Source organism: Apodemus sylvaticus, chromosome 20 (assembly GCF_947179515.1).
Source record: "Apodemus sylvaticus chromosome 20, mApoSyl1.1, whole genome shotgun sequence".
NCBI lineage: Eukaryota > Metazoa > Chordata > Mammalia > Rodentia > Muridae > Apodemus > Apodemus sylvaticus.
The window spans coordinates 2,108,468-2,121,588 of record NC_067491.1 but is presented as its reverse complement, the minus strand read 5'-3'; the positions used below and the strand labels follow the sequence as shown (position 1 = coordinate 2,121,588).

At 56.8% G+C, this 13,121-nt stretch overlaps 2 protein-coding genes across 2 annotated transcripts; one reads left to right on the top strand and one right to left on the bottom strand.

Moving 5' to 3' along the window:
• Positions 1–1,098: 1,098 nt before the first annotated feature.
• On the top strand, positions 1,099–6,098 carry Fstl3 (follistatin like 3). Its single transcript, XM_052165769.1, has 5 exons — positions 1,099–1,247; positions 2,402–2,587; positions 3,585–3,800; positions 4,853–5,080; positions 5,161–6,098. The coding sequence occupies exons 1-5, from the start codon at positions 1,151–1,153 to the stop codon at positions 5,202–5,204; spliced, it is 771 nt and encodes a 256-aa protein (XP_052021729.1). The 5' UTR covers positions 1,099–1,150; the 3' UTR covers positions 5,205–6,098.
• Positions 6,099–7,080: 982 nt separating this feature from the next.
• Positions 7,081–12,378, bottom strand: Prss57 (serine protease 57). The gene is made up of 5 exons (XM_052165749.1): positions 12,181–12,378; positions 10,730–10,883; positions 9,575–9,719; positions 8,090–8,353; positions 7,081–7,420 (listed from the first exon to the last, which is right to left on the bottom strand). The coding sequence occupies exons 1-5, from the start codon at positions 12,260–12,262 to the stop codon at positions 7,229–7,231; spliced, it is 837 nt and encodes a 278-aa protein (XP_052021709.1). The 5' UTR covers positions 12,263–12,378; the 3' UTR covers positions 7,081–7,228.
• Positions 12,379–13,121: the final 743 nt, after the last annotated feature.

Here is a 13,121-nt window from a genome sequence, read left to right as displayed (position 1 = left end):
TCGGATCCCATTACAGATGGCTGTGAGCCACCACGTGGTTGCTGGGATTTGAACTCAGGACCTCCGGAAGAGCAGTCAGTGCTCTTCACCACTGAGCTGTCTCTTCAGCTCCCATCCTGGCTGTTCGTTAGAGTCTTTCTGGCCTGTGCTCTCGGTGTAAACCGGATTGAACTTGAACCTGTAGCCCCCATAAGTATAGGGGGCAGTCTGTGTGCACATACCCATCCACAGAGGCCAGAAGCCATCGGGTCTCCCCTCTCCCACATTTGGCTTTATGAGACAAGAAAGAGTGTCACTGAAGTTGGAGCTGAGGTGGCCAGCAAGCCCCAGTAATCCTCCTGTCTCCACCCCCATCGGCTCTTTACACGGATGCTGGAGATTTGAACTCAGGTCTTCCTGTCTATGTAGCAGTCAGTCTTAGCCCCTGAGTCATCCTCTAAACTCCGGGTTTGGCTTCCTTTTCCCTTTTTGAGTCAGGGTCTTAGGTAGTCCAGGCTAGCCTTGAATTCCCTCGGTAGCTGAAAATGACCTTGAACTCTTGGCGGGCAGTTCCCTCCTGAGACCCCGAATGCAGGCGTCCACCGTCATGCCGGGGGACTTCAGGAACCTGGACTCTACAGGCGAGCACTCTACCACAGGGCTAGCTCCAGACAACCTCAACTTTAGTTTGACTCACTCTGAAGCCCTCGCTGGCCTCAAACTCCCAGCAATCCTCTTGCTTCAGCCTCCCAAAGGCTAGCATGGTAGGTCTGAGTCTTAACAGTTTGGAGGAGCACGGGGACACCCTTTGCCACCGTGGGTACTGCCAGGGTGAAGGTCAGTACCACACCTGGCCTCTCACCTGCACCCCAGAGAGCCCCAAAGGAACACTGGACACCTGGAGGTGTCCACCTCCCAGAACTCGCCCTCCGGGCCACAGTTTGTGACCTGACCCCATTGTGGACTGTTCTTCCTAGACAACTGTCTGGTTCCCAGATGGGACATGGCCTGCCCCCGGTGGCCACCCCCGCGCAGGCCCGGGCCCTGCGCCTCGGGGACACGTCCGTCCCGCTGCGCCCCGCCCCGCCCGCTGCCGGCCCCGCCCGCCCTGGGCTTTTATAGGCCGAGGCGTCTGCACTAGCTGAGTCCCCGCTGCTGCCCGACACTCGCCATGCGTCCCGAGGCACTGTGGCCGCTGTTTTGGGGAGCCCTGGTCTGGGCGATGGGATCCGTGTGCACCGTGATGGGCTCGGGGGATTCTGTGCCCGGTGAGTGGGGCTGGGCGGAAGGGGCGGGCGAGCGGGCCACCCACGTGGCCTGAGGAATGCGGCAGGGGGATGTCTGGGGTGTGCTCTGGCTGGGTGGGCGAATGCGGGGCTCCACGCCTCCAGCCTCAAAAGAAGACTGACATGTATTTATCGAGCTCTTACTGTTTAAGTGCTTTCCCATGAGTCCACAGAGCAGCCAACGCTTGTGGGCACTTTTTCCTCCCCGTTTTCAGGATAGGTAAACTGAGGCTCAGGGTCATGAACCTTTTAAGTGACATTGTAGGTGGCTCCTTAGGCCCTACGGAGACATGTCTGGGGGGCTGGCCCTGCCAGTGCTACTTAGGCAGAGGGTTTTAGGACTCTGGATGAAACGCCTCAGGTATACCTCCATCTCGCCCGGAGACCGCCAGCCTCAGTATCCCTTTTTGCAAAGCCTTTGCCGAGGTGCTGGGGCCCAGTTCGTGGAAGGCATTAGGCAGCGTCTCTTGAGCAAGAGTCCTGAGGAGGGGTGGGTGTGCGGCTGTCCTCATTTACGGGCGAAGAAAGCCGCCGGCGGCTCGGTGTTCTAGCCCCTACCAGCCCGGCGGGGGCTCTGCTGGCCTCCAAGGGAGCCGAGCCCCCTCCCCGAGGGCCGCGTCCCCGTCCCCGCCGTCCCAGGGGAGTGAGCTCACGCAGAGGGAATGTTCCCCAGTTGGAGTGAGTAAGAGGCGGGTCAGGCGAGGGGGGGCTGCAGGCCGGGGGCTCGGCTGTCCTGGGCGCTGTCTAGACAGAGGGCAGAGGCGGGAAGCCAGTGCAGGCCCACAGACCCTCACATGCCGAGGGCCTGGCATTTGAAGGGGCTGGGCAGGGTGCCAGTTCTCAGGCCTGGAGGCCAGGCGGGAGTTGGTGGTGGAGCACCGGGGTGCGGCTCAGAGGGTTCCCTGCACAGAAGAGCCCGGGCCACAGCTGCGGCTGTCTGCCTCTTCTTCCTGTGCAGGGTACAGGCCGTTCATGATGGCTATGGACATCGTCGAACTGGCCGGGGCAATTAGATCTGGGGTGTTGGGGGTTGGCGAGGAGTTTGCTCCACAAAGAGCATGCATACGGGGTAATTCTTAGGTAGAGATGGGGTCTGGAGCCTCCCCCACCCCCGCCCGCACCCCCTTTCCGAATAGGTGGCGTGTGCTGGCTCCAGCAGGGCGGAGAGGCCACCTGCAGCCTGGTCCTGAAGACGCAGGTCAGCCGCGAGGACTGCTGCGCTTCCGGCGACATCAACAGAGCCTGGTCCAACTTCACCCACCCAGGCAATAAGATCAGCCTGCTGGGCTTTCTGGGCCTGGTCCACTGCCTCCCCTGCAAAGGTGAAGCCGTGGGCGCTCCCGAGGGGGAGGGGCGGGGAGGGGCCCCTCGCCTGCGCCCTACCTCACCTGGTGGGGAGGACCCCAGCCTTAAATCCTTCCTGGCGCTCAGGCTGTGTCCCCGCCCGGCCCGAGTGCTTGGGGCTGAAGCGGCTGAAGCGGCAGGCACCCAGGAGAACGTGATGGGAAGGATTCGGAGGGAGCGGGCATGAGGTCGAGGGCTCCGGGTGATGGGCAGGAGTTTGCTCAGTGGAGCCCGTGAGGAAGAGTGGCCTGGGTCTAGGGTTGGTCTCAGGGCTGCAGTGCTATCCGGCCGCTTATGCAGGAGGAAGGCGGGAAGGTAAGGCTGCAGACCTGCAGGCCAACCCAGGAACCGGCCTTGGCCTCAGGGACAGGATTAATCTCTGATCCCCGGGCTGGGGTTCCGAGCCCTTCCCTCCTCCAGGGCCCACCTCGAGCTTCTGGGAAGAGGAAGGATTTCAGGAAATGCCCGTCCTGGGCTCGAGGGCCTAATTGCCCCCCTCAGGGCTCCTCTGGCCCTGGGGGCTGGGGATGGCAATCTGTCCGCTCCCGTTTCTTACTTTGGTTTCCTAAAGTTGGCTAGAGGGTCAGTTCCAGATGTATGGAGGGCAGGCCCTCCGGGGGCACCCAGGTGTGACCCTGTGAAGTGGGCCTCCCCAGCTCCTGGAGAATCTAGAGTTCAAGGCCAGCCCTGGCTACAAAGCAAGTTTGCACAGCCTAGGCTACTTGAGACCATCTCAAAAGAACAAAATGAAGAGTGCGTAGCCAGGTGGAAACCCCAACACAAGACTGTGTCTAGGCGAGCCTCAGTTTCCCCACCTGGGATATAAGGATGTGCGGGGTGAACCCCTCCCCCAGGCCTCTTTGGGGAGGTCCTATTGGAAACCGGCAATGGACGTGCACCCAGTGATGGTGCATCCCGGCGCCTGGACTCCAGTGACACGTGGGAACCCCACTCGTGTGTACTCTGTGTCCTCAGATTCCTGCGACGGAGTGGAGTGTGGCCCCGGCAAGTCGTGCCGCATGCTGGGGGGCCGTCCACACTGCGAGTGCGTGCCCAACTGCGAGGGGCTTCCCGCGGGCTTCCAGGTCTGCGGCTCTGACGGCGCCACCTACCGGGACGAATGCGAACTGCGCGCCGCGCGCTGTCGCGGACACCCAGACCTGCGCGTCATGTACCCCGGCCGCTGCCAAAGTAAGAGCACTGGCTGTGGAGGGGCGGGGCGGGGCGGGGCCAAGGAAGCAGGCGGGGCCTGAGGGGCGGGGCTATGCAGAGGAGGACAGGGAGGCACCTCAGGCCTGGAAAAGGCAGAGCCTGGGAAAAGATAGGGCGGGCTTAGGGGCGGGGTCTAGAGAGAGGGCGGGGCCTGGCAAATGGCAAGACCGAGGTAAGGACGGCTGAGGGGCGGGGCCTAGGGGAAGGTGTGACCATGCAGGGGCAGAACCTGGGATGCGATGGGCCTACTCAAGGGCAAGGCCTGGAAAAGGCGGGGCTTGGCTGCTTTGGGGGGCGTGGCCTGCAAGAGGTCGGGCGAAGTTGCTAAGTGGGCTCTGTCCGATTGTTGCCCAAATCCACACCTAGCCTAAAGAAGGGGCGTGGCCACGCTGGTTGCACTCCAAGGACACTACTCCTTGCTGACAATGGGGGCGGGGCCTGAGGGAGGGGCAGGGCTATGCAAAACAGTGGGTTAGGTCAGGTGCGCACCAAAGAAGGCAGGCTGCAAAGATCCAGCCCGAGCCCCGGTTGAGCGCCCGGCTTTCGGGCGTGTCCAGGAGCAGAGCTGTGCGCGGGGTGAGCCCTGCGGGCCAGCGTGCCCTTACAAGTGCTGACGCGCGCGGCAGTAGCTGTGCAGATGCGGGCAGAGGCTTGTGATGGATTGGGGAAGGGGAGAATGTGGGTGTGGCCATGAAGGCAACCTGATGGGTGGAGCTTCGGTGAACGGAGCAGGGATTGACAACTGGGTGAGGCTGTCATCCTGGGGGCGGGACTTCTCTATGAGGGGTGGAGCTTAAAGTTGAAGGGGCTGCGTTCAGGGGCGGGGCTTAACAGGTGAGGCGCGCTTGAGTTCTGGCAGATGGATATTTACAGCAGGGTGGGGCGAGTGTCCCAGGGCGGGGCTCGAAGAGTGGCGGTGCGTTTACGTCCTAGGAGTTGGGCTGTCAGGTGGAGTCCTTGTCTGAGGGTAGCTGGGCTCACAGGGAGGAGACACCATCCTGCACCTGACCCGCCCTCTCTCGGGTCTTCAGAGTCGTGCGCTCAGGTAGTGTGCCCGCGGCCCCAGTCGTGCCTCGTGGATCAGACCGGCAGCGCACACTGCGTGGTGTGTCGCGCTGCGCCCTGCCCGATACCTTCCAACCCCGGCCAAGAACTCTGTGGCAACAACAACGTCACCTACATCTCGTCCTGTCACCTGCGCCAGGCCACTTGCTTCCTTGGCCGGTCCATTGGAGTCCGGCACCCAGGCGTCTGCACAGGTGAGAGACGTGGGTGGGTCTGGGCATCCGGTCCACCGAGGGGCGGTGCGCCATGCTTACGCTCCCCTCCATACCTGTAGGTGGCCCCAAAGTACCAGCAGAGGAGGAAGAGAACTTCGTGTGAGCTGCAGCCACTGGGCCTGGCGTCTGAGGCCGTCCCGATTTTATTTATTGTTACAGAAAGAGTCTAATTTATGTCATTTGTGGACACTCCCCATACCTGGCCTGGAACCACTTGGGGATCCCCTAGGATCCTGAGCACATATCCCAAGGACTGAAGGATTTTTTATGAGTTGGTATCTACCATCACCAGATGCTGGGATCAAAGTTAGAACCCCAGACACAGGGAGGGCAGCTTCGTTTGATCTCCCCACCTGCTTTCTAGGCTGAAGCTGTCTCGGGGCACAGCTCATGGTTGTGCATCCCCCTCAGTTGGTGTTTCCATATGGCCGGCCTCAGACCAGAGCAGGCAGTGTCGGGTCAGAGAAACACTGGGTTCATTCCTGTTCGGTCCACTCAGGGTGGGATGTAGCTGACTCGCAGGCCCAGGACAGCCAGTGGACACCAGGATTCCCTGTGCCCAGATCACCCAGAGTCGCTCTAGCACCTATTGCCCTGGTCCCCGGACAGCCACATTAGCTACTATCCAGTTCCCAACCAGGCCCACGCCTCACAAGCCCAGATGCTGTTTGGGGCTGGACTGTATCACCACTCAGCCTTCACCCTGACAGCTGCCGCCGAAACTTTCCCATACCCACAAGTGCCTTCAAGGAAGCCGAGGGGGGGACTGTGGTGCTGTGGGTAGAGTGCTTGTCTACTGTTCACACAGCCCCAGCACCACAGAAAACAGACATGTTGGTTCAGGCCTGTCATCCCAGCACTTGAGAAGTAGAAGCGTGGGGATCAGGAGTTCCAGGTCATCCTCCTTGGCCATGCTGTGAGTTCAAGACCAGCCTGGGCTATATAAGACCTTATCTTAAAAAAAAAAAAGAGAGAGAGAGAGAGAAAGAGAAAGAAAGAAAGAAAGAAAGAAAGAAAGAAAGAAAGAAAGAAAGAAAGAAAGAAAGAAAGAAAGAAAAGACCTTAAAACGGAAGACAGGATGGCAGACCACAGAAGACCATGGGGACATGCAGTCCTCCAGTTTGGGGCAGGGAGTCCACAGGGTCTTTCTTACCGCCCTCCAGTCTCAGCTGTGCCTTTCTTGTAACATCCCCAGAAGTGTCCTTAGCGGGGAGCTACGGCAACCTCTCCTACCCTGGAGTTCTGCCTCACCAAGGAAATAAAAGACAATAGAGACCAGCATGTGTGACCAGCCTCCTCCTGCCTCCTTCCTCTGGACCTGGGACTGGAGTGGAGCGTGGGCAGACACTCGGCGCGTGGCACAGGTTCAAGAATCCCTGGGAAGGCCAGGTGGTGGTGGCGCAGCCTGTAATTCCAGCACTTGGGAGGCAGAGACAGGCAGATTTCTGAGTTTGAGGCCAGCCTGGTCTACAGAGTGAGTTCCAGGACAGCCAGGGCTACACAGAGAAACCCTGTCTTGAAACCCCCCACCCCCAAAAAAGAATCCCTGGGAAGCAGGGAGGTGAGTGGGTGGGAGGGAAAGGAAGTATGCCCTCAGGGGTCCTGGGGGTCCAGGGGCTGAGGGCCCTACGATGGCGGTTTGTCCAGGCTCAGGAGTGAAGGCTTGAACTCAGACCAGGAGGAATGATGGCCAATAAGACAATCGTTACGCTGAGGCTGGGAGGCCAGGAGTGGAGTTATAGCTTTTTGGACTTTTGTCCTCGCTACACATATTAATCCTTGTTCGTGTTAATGGAGTTAGTCAGGATAGACTAGATAAGGGATAGAGCAGGTGCAAAGGCCCAGGGGCCACCCAGAACGGGGACTACAGCGTAGAAGTGCCGACTTCAGGAGGGGCAGCACAGTGGGTGACTACAAGGGTGACGCTGTGGATTAAGGGGGCTCCCGGAGTTGACTACATATCAAGCCATAAGCCATGTTTCTAGTTAGTCAGCCTTCAGTACAGCTGTTCATTTAGGATGAATACCCGTAGCCCAAGCCCCAAGTTCTCAGGGTTTAGGGCCAAGCCACGGAATTTACCAGATGTGGGCCGATGGGCACAGGCTGCCCCAGTAGAGGGCTGAAACTCAAACAGCACTCACAGAGTGTCCCATAGAACCAGGGGACGAACTTGCCCGAACCACATCCCAGATCCAGGTCACAAACGCTGACACTTGAGTGTAGACATCCGGGGTCTTGGGGTCACCACACCAGAGGCCCGAGAAAGACACAAGGCCATGGGCCCGTCTTCCACAGACCAGGGGCCCCCCAGAGTCTGCCTGGAGTGAAAAAAGTTTGAGGTTAAGGAGTTGTTCTTGAGGTCTTAGGCCCCGCCCCACCAGGAGTCTCTTAGAAGCAGACGGGTCTGTGGCTTTTGAGCTGTGTGCAGCCTAAGTGTGTGCAGCAGCCTTCTGACGCGCCTCTCCAAGAAGCCGAAGTTTTCCTTAAGTCTCAGCTTCTGGACTGCTCTTTTAGTGTCCCTCGATATTCAGCCAAAACCCCCAACTCACTGACTGGACTCACTGACATAATTGCTATGTAGAAATTGCTATGTCGCCGTGAGGCAGAGACAGGCGGATTTCTGAGTTCGAGGCTAGCCTGGTTCCAGGACAGCCAGGGATATACAGAGAAACCCTGTCTCAAACAAAACAAAACAAAAACAAAGTGCTATGTCATCTTTTAGGAGCTCAGGGCCTGGGAGAAATGTCCGTTTGCGCCCCCTACTGGACGTGCCTCGTATGTGTAGAATACACCTCCCGGGCATTTTTGTGCAGGGCTGCAGAAATGAAAGCAACTCTGCAGGACTCTCAATCACCCCTCACTTTCCTGGGCCATCCAGTCCAACATTAATGGGACTCAGTTCCCGAAGGTAGTCTACTTCCAACTCTGACCCCTTTTGTGTGCCTCGATTTTCCCATGTGGCAAGCAAGGGCGGTGTGGAATCATACCGAGCAGAAACCCCGCCGCCGGCGGTCCCCGCTGCGCGTGCAGAGCATGGCAGGGCTCAGCTGGCCCCGCCAGGAGCTGTTGCAGACACTCAGATCCAGGACGCGCACCTCGACTTCCATCAGCCCCGGCGGAGGCTCCTCAAAGTCAGACACGAAGCCCCAGCCCAAGACGCGGCACCGCGTGCCCGCAGCGGGCGGCTTGGCGCCTCTCCGCGGCAGCCGTAAAAGCCTCACAGCCGGGCCCAGGACGGCGGAGCCATTCAACTGCAGGGAGAAGGCTGGATTCAGTGCACCCGACTCTTTAACCCTCGCACCTTAGTGTCCCTGGAGTGTCAAGAATCAGTAACAGCAGCCGGGCGGTGGTGGCGCACACCTTCAATCCCAGCACTTGGGAGGCAGAGGCAGGCGGATTTCTGAGTTCGAGGCCAGCCTGGTCTACAGAGTGAGTTCCAGGACAGCCAGGGCTACACAGAGAAACCCTGTCTTGAAAGGTCCTGAAACTCCGCAGTGCAAACAGGCATCACAGGACCCCTGTGCGCCTCATAGGCTGTGTGACTTTGCTAGGTGGCTGCCTGGGAGCTGGGCCAGGTCACCTGCCACTCAACTGGAGGGTGTGAAGAAAAATGACCAGACCCACGCACACCTCGATGCACCTCAGTTTCCCCTTTTCCCAGCCTCCTCAGTTTCTTCACTTGTACTGGATAAAGGGGTCCCACCCCCAGCCTCTAACTGTGGAAACCCTCATTCTGTCCCTTTTTTGTCCTAAAAAAACCACCACACCCTCGAGCCCACAGTCCACAGAGAGCTCGCAAAGGTGCCCGAGGCCAGCTCTGAGACAGACACACCCTCGAGAAACAGAACCCAGGCTGCTTGGCTTTGGTTTTTGTTCTGACAGGTGGGAGTGTGGGGGTTCAGGGCAGATGAATGGCAGGAGTGGGGGGTTCCAGGCTCTACCAGCCATTTTTTTTCTTTTTCTCTTTCTTTCTTTCTTTTTTTTTGGATTTGGTTTTTTGAGACAGGGTTTCTCTGTGTAGCCCTGGCTGTCCTGGAACTCACTCTGTAGACCAGGCTGGCTTCGAACTCAGAAATCCGCCTGCCTCTGCCTCCCAGAGTGCTGGGATTACAGGCGTGCGCCACCACCGCCCGGCCCCTACTAGCCATTTTCAAACAGAATTTGGGGACCCCAGCCATGGGCTCGAAGCCCAGCCTTTTCCTGGCATGCAAAATAAGGGGTCCAGGTTGGTTGTGGTGGTACTTGGGAGGCAGAGGCAGGCAGATCTCTGTCAGTTCGGGTCCAGCCTAGTCTATATAGTCTTTCAAGATAGCCAGGGCTGTGTAGTGAGACCCTGTCTCAAAAAGAAAAGAAAAAAAGAAAAAAGAAAAAGAAAAGAAAGTTCATCCCCAACCCCACAAGTAAATTAAATGAATAAACTCAGAAATCAAATGGGCCCTGATCTGCCAATCTCCTGCCTCAGCTCAGCTCACCCTTAGCAGGCAGATGTCGTTGGCCTGTGTGGCAGGCTGGAAATCAGGATGGCTGATGGCAGCTGCAATGCCAAATCTCTGTTGTGTGGGCTCCGGGGTGAGCAGTGTGTGGGCGCCAAGCACCACCAGGCCAGTGGAGGGGTCCCTGCAGGCAAACAAGGGAGCGAAGCCATCAGACTGCCCTGAAGTCGCGCGTTCATACGACCCCACCATCTCCAGGTGACCTCCAGCCCTTGCGATATTAACTTCCAGAGTTATAAGAATACACTTAAACTGAAAACAATGCAACCTTATTTGTTATAATTCTTAATTTCATAATACTATTTTGTAGTACTGAGTATAAAGCTTAAAAATCCTCGGGGGGTGGGGTAGGGGTGGGGCAGGGCTGGAGAGATGGTTCAGAGATTAGGAACATTGACTGTTCTCCCAGAGGTCCTGAGTTCAATTCCCAGCAACCACACATCTGTAATGGGATCCAAAGCCCTCTTCTGGGCATTGTGTGTATGAAGAGAGTAACAGTGCACTCATGTACATAAAAATAAATAAATAAATCTTAAACAAAAAGAATTTAAGGGTGGTCAAGAGCACTGACTGCTCTTCCGAAGGTCCTGAGTTCAATTCCCAGCAACCACATGGTGGCTCACAACCACCTGTAATGGGATCTGACACCCTCTTCCGGTGTGTCTGAAGACAGAGATAATGAACTCACATCCATAAAATAAGTAAATAAATAAATCTTTTAAAAAAAGAATTCAAAATAAATAAACCTTAAAAAAATAAAACCAAAAACCCAAAGCCCTCAGGCTTCCCAGTAGGCCACAGTTAGGGTCTCTGCTGTCTAACTACAATCCTACAACCCTCTGTCTATTTGTCAAGACACGGTTCCAGACTGCAGCTAAAACTGAGCTTCAATTTCCCGTCCCCCTGACTCAGCCTTCTGGCTAGCTGCAATTCCCGGACCGCGCTGTTCTCCCAGCAGTTGATGCGAGTCCAGACAGAAGCACGCCTTGCTTGTGTTGAAGACGATCATAGTTATTATATTTGATTGTTATCACCAGAAATGCTGGGGTGGGGGTGGGGAGTTGGTCTTGTCTGTGTCACACCCTGGCTTCCCGATGGCCTTAGGCTGATCCCTCAGTGGCCCCAGCTTGTCACCTGTCACGGAAGCAATGGGCGGCTGACACCACCCAGTGGGCACGAAGCAGGAAGCCTCCGCAGTGGTGATGGCCCTCGAAGCTCACGGAGGCCATGTAGGGCCGGGAGTGTGGTTCCACCTCATGGCCTCCAACAATGCGGGATCCGCAGCAACCTGGGAGAGGCAGGGCGAGGTGAGAGATGAGGATGAGAGATTGAGGCCAATGGAGGACAGCCCTGGCAGGGAGCATGTGTGTGTGTGTGTGTGTGTGTGTGTGTGTAGGCTCGGCTGAGAGGAAGGGGTAAACATAGACGCAGGCTGAAGGAAGCTGAGGCAGGAGGATCTCTGTGGGTTCAAAGTCAGCCTGGTCTACATGGAGAGTTATAGGCCAGCCTGGGCTACATGGTGAGACTTTGCCTAAGTGTGTGTGTGTGAGAGAGAGAGAGAGAGACAGAGGTGTGAGAGAGAGAGAGACAGGGACAGGGTACAGCACTCATCTAATGTGCATAAAGCACTACACCCTCCGCACCGCGTAAGCTCGGTGTGGCAGTGCATGCCTGTTATTTCAGAACTCTGGAAGTGGAGGCAGGAGGATCAGGAACTCAAGGTCTTTCCCCTCTTCAGCTGTACAGCTATTTCAAGGTGCCTGGACAACCAGAAATCCTACTTTCATTAAGACAGACAGAGCAGGTCAGGTGGTGGCTCGCACCTTTAATCCCAGCGCTTGGGATGCAGAGGCAGGCGGATCTCTGTGAGTTCAAGGCCAGCCTGGTCTACAGAGTAAGTTCCAGTACAGCCTGGGCTACACAGAGAAACCCTATCTTGAAGCAAACAGGCAGGCAGACAGACGGACAGACAGACAGATGGACATGGATGGACAGATATGAAAGAGCGAGAATAGGGGACGACCCAGTGAGAAGATGGCTAGGTAGGTAAAGGCCCTTGCTACCAAGCTTGACAACCTGAGTTCAGTGCCAGGGACCCATATGGTAGAAGGACAGAATCGACCCTGCAGGTTTTCCACTGGTTGTGACAAGCACAGTAGACATATACCCTCTCAAAATAAATAAATGAAAAGAAATAAATGTGATTTAAAAAAAAAAAAAAAAAGGAGTCTTGAAGAAATGTCCTGTTATTTAAAACCCCTGGCTGGTCTTACTGAGACTTAGAGTCTAATCCCAGCATCTACACTGTTGTGCCAACCAACTATAAATCCCAGGGGATCTGATGCCACCATCTGGTCTCTCCAGGCACTGCAGGCAGACATACAAGCAAAACACTAATATACACAAAACAAAACAAAAGCAGGGAAACCCGGGCTCCTGGATAAGGTACCCAAGGTGGCTGAGATCCCGCTGGCTGCCTGCCTCACACCCCAGCCCACAGCCTCCTCTCAGCAGCAAGAGCACATGTGGGCCTGCGTGGCAGCCCGGTCACCTTGCATGGGTCTCATGGCCTTTGGGGTGCTCACCAGGGAGCCACATGAACCAGGTCAGGGCTGCTGCGGTGGCCAGCACCAGGCAGTCCCAGCCGCCTCCTGTCCCAGGCACCATGGCTGCGGAGGATGGTGTCTTCCTGGCGAGGTCTGCAGGTGCAGGAGGCACGCTCACCCAACGGTTCAGCCCAGAAAGTTAGAAAGTTGTTCCGGGCCTGTGGTCTGTGGTGTGTGGTCAGAAGGTGGGGCAGGCACTTCTGGAAACCAGGGAAGGCAATTTTACTGTTCCTTGTCCCTGAGTGTACTGCTCGTGAAAAGCTTAGAACCAAGATCTGAGTGTGAGCTCTAACGCCCCTACACCTTCCTACTACACAGCTGACCCCTGCCAGGCTGAACACAGGCCAGTCGCTACTGCCCCGCAGACTTTCTCAGGGGACAGTCATCCTGGAAGCACCAACTCTGCTTATCTGTCTGTCCACGCAGCCCTGGGGCAAGCATCTTGACCCTTGACCTCAGTTTCCCCATCATGAGCCTCAGGTCAACAAGGACAATAAAGCTAGTTCTTTGGGGCGGGCTCTGAGTTGGGCTGCCTTTGCTGCATATATTGTGTACCTTACTGCCTTGGAAGAACCGGGGACATGGCAGAGAGTGATCCTAAGGTCCGGAGTCCCAGTGGAGACCACCCCTCAGGATGTGTGCCGGCTTAGGTTTGCTCGTGGTGGAGACCTTGGGGAAAGAAGGTTCAGCTATCTTCTCATGTAGCCCAGGCTGGCCTCGAGTTCAATATGCACCTTGAACTAGCTATCCAGCCGAGAGTGGCCTTGAACTTCTGCCTCTCCTACCTCTGTCCTCCAAGTGCTAAGACCGCAGGTGTTGTCTTCCACGGACCCACGGAAGGTGGGCCCTTAAGCTTCCCCTAGGTTGTGGGATGCAGCCAGAGCGCACAGTGGCCTTGCACTGGTCCGTGTTTGCTAACA

Bases quoted from the DNA above. Each gene is read 5' to 3' on its own strand.
- Fstl3 (XM_052165769.1), top strand. From the start codon at position 1,151: ATGCGTCCCGAGGCACTGTGGCCGCTGTTTTGGGGAGCCCTGGTCTGG. The intron at 3,801-4,852 runs GTAAGAGCACTG...TCGGGTCTTCAG, and splicing joins GTACCCCGGCCGCTGCCAAA to AGTCGTGCGCTCAGGTAGTG. The intron at 5,081-5,160 runs GTGAGAGACGTG...CCATACCTGTAG, and splicing joins GCACCCAGGCGTCTGCACAG to GTGGCCCCAAAGTACCAGCA.
- Prss57 (XM_052165749.1), bottom strand. From the start codon at position 12,262: ATGGTGCCTGGGACAGGAGGCGGCTGGGACTGCCTGGTGCTGGCCACC. The intron at 9,720-10,729 runs GTGACAAGCTGG...GTTTGCCTGCAG, and splicing joins GCCCATTGCTTCCGTGACAG to GGACCCCTCCACTGGCCTGG. The intron at 7,421-8,089 runs GTATGATTCCAC...TTTTCACTCCAG, and splicing joins GGCGGCGGGGTTTCTGCTCG to GCAGACTCTGGGGGGCCCCT.